At 32.4% G+C, this 9,042-nt stretch overlaps 2 protein-coding genes across 2 annotated transcripts; both read left to right on the forward strand.

The window, feature by feature from the left end:
- Positions 1-1,893: 1,893 nt before the first annotated feature.
- Positions 1,894-2,856, forward strand: LOC121267802 (calcium-binding protein PBP1-like). Its single transcript, XM_041171867.1, has one exon. The coding sequence runs from the start codon at positions 2,186-2,188 to the stop codon at positions 2,525-2,527; it is 342 nt and encodes a 113-aa protein (XP_041027801.1). The 5' UTR covers positions 1,894-2,185; the 3' UTR covers positions 2,528-2,856.
- A 4,604-nt stretch (positions 2,857-7,460) lies between these two features.
- Positions 7,461-8,761, forward strand: LOC121267801 (zinc finger protein CONSTANS-LIKE 1-like). The gene is made up of 2 exons (XM_041171866.1): positions 7,461-8,343; positions 8,517-8,761. Exon 1 carries the CDS (start codon positions 7,786-7,788, stop codon positions 8,287-8,289), a length of 504 nt encoding a protein of 167 aa, XP_041027800.1. The 5' UTR covers positions 7,461-7,785; the 3' UTR covers positions 8,290-8,343; positions 8,517-8,761.
- Positions 8,762-9,042: the final 281 nt, after the last annotated feature.

A 9,042-nucleotide genomic window follows, 5' to 3' on the forward strand; every position in this document is an offset into this window, starting at 1 on the left:
TAGCCTTTTCGAGAATACATACATATGTATGTATGTATGTATATATGTATGTATAGGTATATGGCCTATTTGATGATATTAGATTCCAAAAAATAAATAAGCAAACAATGTACGTCCATATGGCTTTTATGGAAGGGAGCAATGATACATACAGTCTCCATTTGGAGATTGCAATGTAAGTTTAGGTAATTTTATCTTTAAAATTTTTTAAAATTACAAAAATATTTATCTTAAAATGATTATTTTTCTCATTTAATAAAAGACCTGTATATATAATCTCAAGTATATACATAAGTACGTATGAATTTGACTAGGCCTTTGACTACGAGTCGTATGTACAGGGAAAAAAAAAAAAGGGTTTCTGTCATTGCACTGAACCATATGTCTAGAAAGATGGGTTGGGAGTTTTCTAGGAAAGTGGCAAGCCTTGGCATAAAGCCATATATATCGTAATCGAATCCGAAGGAAAACTCTTGCATTATAGCTCTGCACAAACTTTTTCATGGATGAGTTGGAAGGTTCTTGGGAGCCTCCATTTCAATGAAACAGAGACTCCTTCACATCATGATTTTGGTAAGGGACCCTTGAGTCAATTTGTATTATTTGTGACATTTGGAACTACATTCAAAAGCCACAAATCTTCTCGCATTAACAGCAAAAGGACATACATATTCATGTCTGTTCTTGTCAACTTGTTTGAGTTTGGTTAACACTGTAATTTTACTTGTAAGTAAGTGTGTAAATCTTTATAAACATGGTCAAAATATCAATACTAATAAAATTATTTTTATAAGAAATTCTATATATAATCGTAAAGTTCATAAAAGTCGCGTAATCGCTTTAAAAAAGAGTAGGGTTCACTATTAAAAAATTAATTTTTTACATGTGAGTCTCGTGTTTTATTTATTTTTTTCAAAACGATTATACGGAAGTTGTATAATTTGCAATTATAAATATATTTTCTCATGCAGAAATTTTGGAATCTATCGAGACAGGCCAGGAAGAAACATGCTTAATCATATCAATTTTGTCTATAAATCAGACTCTATTTTCATCTCATCTGTTATATTATTGAACAATAGTAAGAGTCATTGACCAGTATCTAGAATTTTGTGAACGTAATTAACAAAAGAAATGATTTTTTTACTTCGAGAGGCATGCATTAGAATATAGAACTTATAAGCGGTGGAGTCTGATTTCTGAGCCATGGATGGCAGTGGCAGTGGCAGTAAGTAGGCCAGAGCAGATAGATAATTGGCGAATGCAATGCATACAGATAGAAGCGTCCCCATTTGGGACCAGCAAAAGATTGGGGGATTTCTAATACCTCCTGACCAATCCCATCTTCACGGAAGCATCGCGTTGGGCGCTCCCAGACAATGCCATCACCCGTTCGTACATTTTATCTGCATTTATTAACAAAATGGCTGGAAAACTGAAAAGCATTAACAATACAGATCTTCCGGCTTTTAGTGATTCAAAATGCCCTTCTTTTTTTCTTTTCTTTTTTTCTTTTTTTCTTTTCTGGATTATTCAAACGAATGCCTGGAGCACTTGGGTTCCTCGATTTGTTTAGGAATGGATGTTGACAGATTTGGACATGTGTATGCTTAATTCAACTCCTAATTCGGCTCTTGGGTTGGCCATTTTGAGCAAAAAAAAAAGTTAAAAAAAAAAAAAAGGTTCATACCAAATACATTTTAATAAGTATTAACAATATTGTAAATAGATGTCCAGATGAGGAGTTTTTTCAATCCATGTATTTATTTTGCACACAAGAAAATGCTTTTCCATGCCCAAGCATGCAGTACCTTCCCATGCAACTTCGAGGAAGGAGAAGTGGCTCAGACCATGAAACGGCCACAAATTATTCACAGCAAAATCCCGGCACTAACCTCTTGTTGAAACAAACTCTCTTATCTTATCTGTATCTTTGTTCTCATCCTAATCAACCTCTCCTTCCTCGAAAACTTCCTTTCAATTTCCTTGGGTTTCTTCTAGATCGCCTCCTCCTCCTTCGTTTCTCTGCCGCGTGTATATATATGACCTCCAACTTGGTCATCTTTCCATAAAATATATCCGAAGCAAACGTAGACTCCCGCACAAATTTTAAAAGTTGTTTGATATTTAGTCAAGTACGTACGTAGTACCTAAGCTCTCAATCAAACTTGGTTAATTATCATCAATGGCGTCACGCAGTGGGGTTGTTTTCGAAGACTTCTTTCCCGCCATGGTCGAGAAGTTGGGTGCTGAAGGATTCATGAAGGAGTTGTGCAACGGGTTTCGCTTGTTGACGGATGGAGACAAGGGTAAGATCACGTTCGAGAGCTTGAAGAGGAACGCGTCTTTGCTGGGATTGCAAGGTATGAGTGATGAGGAGGTAATGTGCATGCTTAGAGAAGGAGATTTGGATGGGGATGGAGCTTTGAATGAGATGGAATTTTGTACTCTGATGTTTAGGTTGAGCCCTGAGTTGATGGAAAGTTCAAAAGAATTGTTGGAGGAAGCCATTGTTAGTGAATATTAGTTAGTTTCCTTTCCTTTCCTTTCCTTGCAATCCAAAGCCCCACCCCACAAGAGAGAAAGAGAGAGAGCTTTGTTCCTGTCCTTTACTTGGGGATTAATCTTCTCTGTTCTTACTGTTTTCCTCGCCGGATTGGGTTCTCTGTTCGTTCGTTTGTTTGCTTGTTTTTTGTAGAGTCCTCTGTTTGTTAAGGAAGTTTTTGTACAGAGACACCAAAAAGAACAAAAAAAAAAAGAATGTAGTGTCTGTGTGTTCTTCTAGTGAGCATTTTCTCTCTCTTTTTTCCAATGCTGTTATTTCTGTCTGTTTGATAAAGAATCGAAGCTTGTGTCCTCTGTTTTTTATGTTCCGGAAACATTACATCGACTCTGTTCCTACCTTAAATCAACACAAGATGATAATTTGGCTTTGCATATTTGTTAACAGATTGCACGTGTAATGAACAAGAGAGGCATGCAAATGACAATCAATATTCCTGGAAATGAATTCATGTATTAATGATTGAACAGTTTTAGTGTCCTGGATCAAATCAGAAGACAGACATCCTTGAAACTCTACGAGGATTGAACTTCCAGTATCGAATGAGACATGCCCTCTTTATTTCTATTGAGTTGGTCATGGGCTGGACAAGGATTGTACTTTCCAGCTTTTCACAAGAATTAAAGCGCTTAGTTTAGCCCGATTTGGATATACAAAACTTTCTTATTTTATTACATTTCATCTTATTATTATAATTTTTTTAAATTTTTATATAAAATATAATAAATAATTTAATTTTTTTAAATTGTAAAATAAAAATTATATTAAAAAAAATATATTCTAATAATATTTTACTAAATTTTTAATAAAATATCAATCTCATGTCATCTAATATTTGTAACCAAACGAGACGGCAGAGGCTGGTCAATGAAAGATTGAGAAACAGAAAGTGACTGACCGCCCACGGCCCCACACTTTATGTTGGCCTCTGTTTCGGATGTCAAAAACGACAAAGGTAGTCACTATTGGGGAGCTTTATTTTTTTCGGCATTATTGGGGAGGTTATTAATTTATACTGCTTCCTTCGTCTCTTGACGTATCTGTGACTTCTTAAAAAAATTAAAAAATATATATTTAAAATAAAAAGCCTTTAAAAAATATAAAAAGATGAAAATCAAAATTCTAGATTTCTTTTATTTTTTATATTTATATTTTTAACTTTTTTTTAATAAATCACATTAAAAAATAAAATAAATAATATAAGTTAAGAGTAATAATAACATTTCTCGTATTTATAACTCCATTTTCTCGAGACGTTTATGATTTTCCACCTTTTATATGGATTTCCTCGCGACTTTGGGCCTCCTTCCGGGCATTGTAGCTGCCCCATGGCCGCCATCCAAAGCGTGGCCAGGCCTAGAGTTCAAGCTACCGGGAATCTAAAACAAACAAGAGGATCGTGACGGTTTGTAGCCCCGGTTTGGTTTTACAATGTTACCGCATAGAAAATTCTATTTAGAAAAATTATATATAGCATTACTTTTTTATTTATAAATATGTATAAATAATAAAAAAATAATTTAGCTATAAAATAATTACACAAAAAATAAATTCACAGACTAATATAAATAGATGCAATACGTCAGATTATAAAGTTATTTTAATGTAAAATAGATCTAATGCATCACATGAAACTATATCAATTTATAAATTTTCTTTTTTGTAATCTTTTTATATCTGTAACAGTTTTCTAAATAATATATTTAGCAAAGTACTTATATGGCATAATTTGATTTTAGAGATAAATTTAAAAAAATTAAATTTTACAAATTAAATTTTATTATAGAAATGACGTGGATTGTGTATTGTACATATTGACTTGCACATATAGAAGAGTTTTTTTTATAAAAGAGAAAGGAATATGATCAACTTATAATTATTTTACAACTATTTTACTATTCTATATGGAATGGATGGTAGCTTTGTAAAATAGAAAATGATAAGTATACCGACAAAGTGTACCTATCATTTATACCGATTAGGCTCTTTTTTAGGATTTGTGTTTGTTTAGTTTTTAGTATTGGGTTTTTTATTTTTTTTATATTTTTTTAAATATATATAAAAATGATTTTAAGAAAAAAAGAAACAAAAAAAATTTTACATTGTTGGTACAATTCCTCACTTATCAGTGGCCCTAGCATTGTCCTTGTAAAATTGATATTTATTTTCAATAAAGTGACATAATTGTACTGATTGATTGTAAAATTAATGCTAGAAGAGTTAGGTGTACTATTATCTTGAAAAATGATTAACTAAGGAAAAGTCTTCTTGCAAATAAGTTCGCACATCAAACTGCACATCGATATTCACATGTAACGTATTCATTTAATAAAACAGTACGAATTGAGATGGAAATGATTTTCGTGAGACAAATAACCTTCTTCTTCTTTCAAAATTTTCCTTATTTTGTTTTTCCTTTCAATAAAAAAAGAAATGTCTACGTCGGTACACGATTTGGTGCTACACGATTTGGTACGCCAAACCGCTTGTACCTAGCAAGGCTCATTAACTAATTACGATCATTTGACAACAACACCATTTAGCAAAATTGTTTATGCATTATGTGTCATGCATCCATTATACTTTATAGATCTCCCACAGTCCCCCGCCCGAATACATCCATCTAGGGATGAAATTGGTCCGGTCCAGTCTGGAGGGGTGATGGATCAAAATTTTTGATCCATCATTTTCCCGGACCGAACCAGTAGCTATTGGTCTTGTTCGATCGGTCCGATCCAATTATTTTCTTATTTTTTTCATTTTTTTAAAATAAATTAATAAAAAATTATTTAAATTACTAAAATTAAAATTAAGTGAATTATTAATGTAGATTATGTAACTAACTCATTAAAAAAATATATAACTATAATTATATTTATGATGTTGATAATTACTACTTACTAACTTAGACTTTACTCTTTAATATGGATAATTATTAATAATGTCATATATTTTATATATGGTTAATGAATATCAAATAATTTCATTGTACATAGATTATTCATGTTTGCTTACAACTTATTTAAAAATAAATTATCTAATTACTTTAATTAAGTGTAAATAGTAAAGTATATATGAATGTATTAACTATTTACATATAATGACATAAATTATCACATGATTTATGATTTATCATTAACTGATATAAATTATCACATGATTTATGATTTATCATTAATTGATAGCATATATTATTTAATATTTTATATGATCAATGATAATAAATTAGATAAAAACTACATCATTAACTTATATAATTACTATATAAAAATAATATATTATATTATAAAAAATATTTTTAAAAAACATATATAGGGGTTCGATCCAATTTAGTCTAGTCCGGTCTAAAATTTGTAGATCCTTGGACCGAACCGAATTTCATCAGTCCACATAATTTGGGATTGAGACCGACCGGTTTAGAGTTCGGTCGGTCCAATCAGTTTTGCTGGTCTAGACTGAATTATTTACATCCCTACATCCATCTCCTTCCAAGCATGGAGGAAAGGGGAGCTACTCTCTTAACCCTCAGCAAGGATTGCCTACAATCTGGGAAGGAGATTCCAGGAGACCATGGTCTCTCAACTATATGGTGTCATTTCAATGTTGCCATCAGTGCTTAGGTACATCTCATCTCATTTTTACTTTAGATGTCGACAATACTGCAGCAGCCTATTGGAACTAAGAACAAAAAATAAATTTCAAGACAAATTGTAGGAGATGTGTAGAAGGGTGGCTGAAGAAAGCCTAGGAGCAGCCAACTTATGAGTCTGGATGGGAATAAAGATTACAAAGGGATTGGATTGGACCGGACCCTCCAATAGGCAACACCCGCCCCATCTCCATGTCAATTAAGGTTGTAAAACAACCCCTTCAGTTGGCCAATAAAGTACTTTGGCCTCCTCCCATGGTCTTCCTCGGCAGGTATTTGTTTTTCGTTTTTTTATTTTTCAACGATGCTGTTAGGCCTAGTTTGTTTTTACAGTTTATTTCAAATCATCTCATCTAATTATTATAATTTTTTTAAATTTTCACATAAAATATAATAAACAATTCAACTTTTTCAAATCTCAATTTAACTTTTTTAAATTTTAAAATAAAAATAATATTAAAAAAAATATTTTAATAATAATTTATTCAATTTTTAATTTTTATCTCAACTCAACTCAACTCATCTCATTTTGAAAAACAAACTAGGCATCATCAAGACAACAAACTCCAAAAAGTCTGTCCTCGTAGCTTTGGCAATAGTCTTGTCCAAGTCCAAAATTTGATTGAAGTTAAGGTTTAGGCTTTAGTCAAAGTCATTGGACAGGTTAATACACGATTAGAGTATTAATCTAAAATCAAAATAATAATATAATACTAAATATTTTAATAATAATTTTTTTATATTTTACAAATATACTTCACATATTAATTAATAATTTAATTTTTACTTAAAATTATTATTTCTCAACTATTTTTTTCATCAACTTAATTATTCAATAGTAATCATTGAAAATATTTTTAGAGTAAAATATTATTATAGAAATGAATCGTAACTGATCAAATTTAAAGAAATATATGAATTTGTTGTAATTCAAAAATAGAAAATTTTAGAGTTTTGATTACTTCAATACAGATAACTTTTGAACTATTTAGCCAAAATTTGACTAGACACTATCAATGCTCTCATGGATTAAACAGAACAATAAAAAAATTAACTATAAGTTGTAACAATACAATACTGAATTGAGATTTATTTTCATTTTAATTATCGTTGTATCATAAGCTGTATAAAATTCTTGACGCGACGTGACATTATGTTCTTGTGGAATAAGAAAATATCCAAACTGTAAGTGAGCCCGTACAATTTATATATCCTGGGAGCCCATACAAAGAGCAAAGCCCATGTGAGTGAGCCTCTGAAAACAAGAACTGAGAGTAAAACGTTTTTGGGATCAGAAGAGAGTACAAGACATACTCAAGAGAATCTCCTTTTTTATTCATTTGTTACAGCATCATTAAAGTTTACGATTCATTAGAGTAAGTATAAAATGTCTATCAGTGCCTGGTTTTAACTATAAACAGTTGCAAGTTGTCCAGCACCGGTTTGACCATTACAAAAAAATAATCATTTTTTTTTTTATAGTAACAACAGAGAAATAAAAGCAGGCCAGGGAATAAGCATAAGATGTGATCAGAGTTTCAAGATCTGGTACCATTTCCTTGAGATTGAGAAAATGAAGAAGTGCGATCTCTGTGACTCTCCAGCCAATATTTACTGTGACTCTGATCAGGCTAGCCTTTGTTGGAACTGTGATGCTCAGGTTCATGGTGCAAACTTCCTGGTGGCTAAGCATTCCAGAACCCTTCTTTGCCATGTCTGTCAGTCTTTTACGCCCTGGAATGGCTCCGGCCCCAAGCTCGGTCCTACCATTTCTGCCTGTGAAAGTTGTGTCAATAGCAATGCTCAAAACGAGGCAGGAAATGAAGGAAACGACCGTGATAATGATCATGGCGATGCTGGTGGTGGTGGTGATGATGATCGACCCCATAGAGAAGCTTACACTGAGGAAGATGACGATGACGATGACGACGACGACGACGACGACGACGATGATGGTCATAGGGATGAGGATCAAGGAGGTGTTTATGAAGACGATGAAGAAAATCAAGTAGTCCCATTATCTTCTACGCCGCCTCCCCCAGCCTCAAGTTCTGCAACGAGAAGAGGGCTTTCCTGATACAAGAACCCCATTTTCATGGGAGGGTACCAGTTAGAATGCAGAGTTTTAAAAGTATGTGTGTGTGTGTATATATATATATATCTTCTCTTCTTAGATTTGTTTCCTTGTTTCGGTTTATATATATATATATCTTCTCTTCTTAAGATTTGTTTCCTTGTTTCGGTTATTTTGTTCTAGTTTATACATGATTTCTTGTTCCTTTTCCTGAGCTTTTCTTTTAGCAGATAATATCAATCTCTGGACAGATGCAGTATTCAAAAGTAGAATGATCAAGGATGCCGGTTCTCTCAGCTAAGCCTTAGAATCGCAAAAGAACTGTGACAAAGCAGATTTGGGAATGCTGAAGCAAGGAAAGACAAAGAGGAGGAGGGTTCCTGAAGATATAGAAGCATGGTTGCCAAGACTGGATGTTTCATTCCTCGATGGTTTTTTTACCAACCTCGTCTAGCCTTCAACCTGATTTCAGGTAAATTTCTATTTTTCTTTTTCGTTTTCATTTATTTTCTAATAATGATTGAGGTCTTGGAAGTTCTCTTATTATGCTCAGTATAATGTCAACTGGGGTTGCGTCCATACAAGTATTTACTCATTCATTTGGTCTATGGATTGTACTGTGTTGAACAGAGCAGTTTTTGGTTTTCTTTGTTTCTTTCTGTAGCTTCATTTTCAAGATGTTATCACTATAACAGAAATAATAATAATAATAATAATAATAATAATAATAAAAATAATTATTTTTTTTTCTTTTTC

Source organism: Juglans microcarpa x Juglans regia, chromosome 5S (assembly GCF_004785595.1).
Source record: "Juglans microcarpa x Juglans regia isolate MS1-56 chromosome 5S, Jm3101_v1.0, whole genome shotgun sequence".
Taxonomy (NCBI): Eukaryota; Viridiplantae; Streptophyta; class Magnoliopsida; order Fagales; family Juglandaceae; genus Juglans; species Juglans microcarpa x Juglans regia.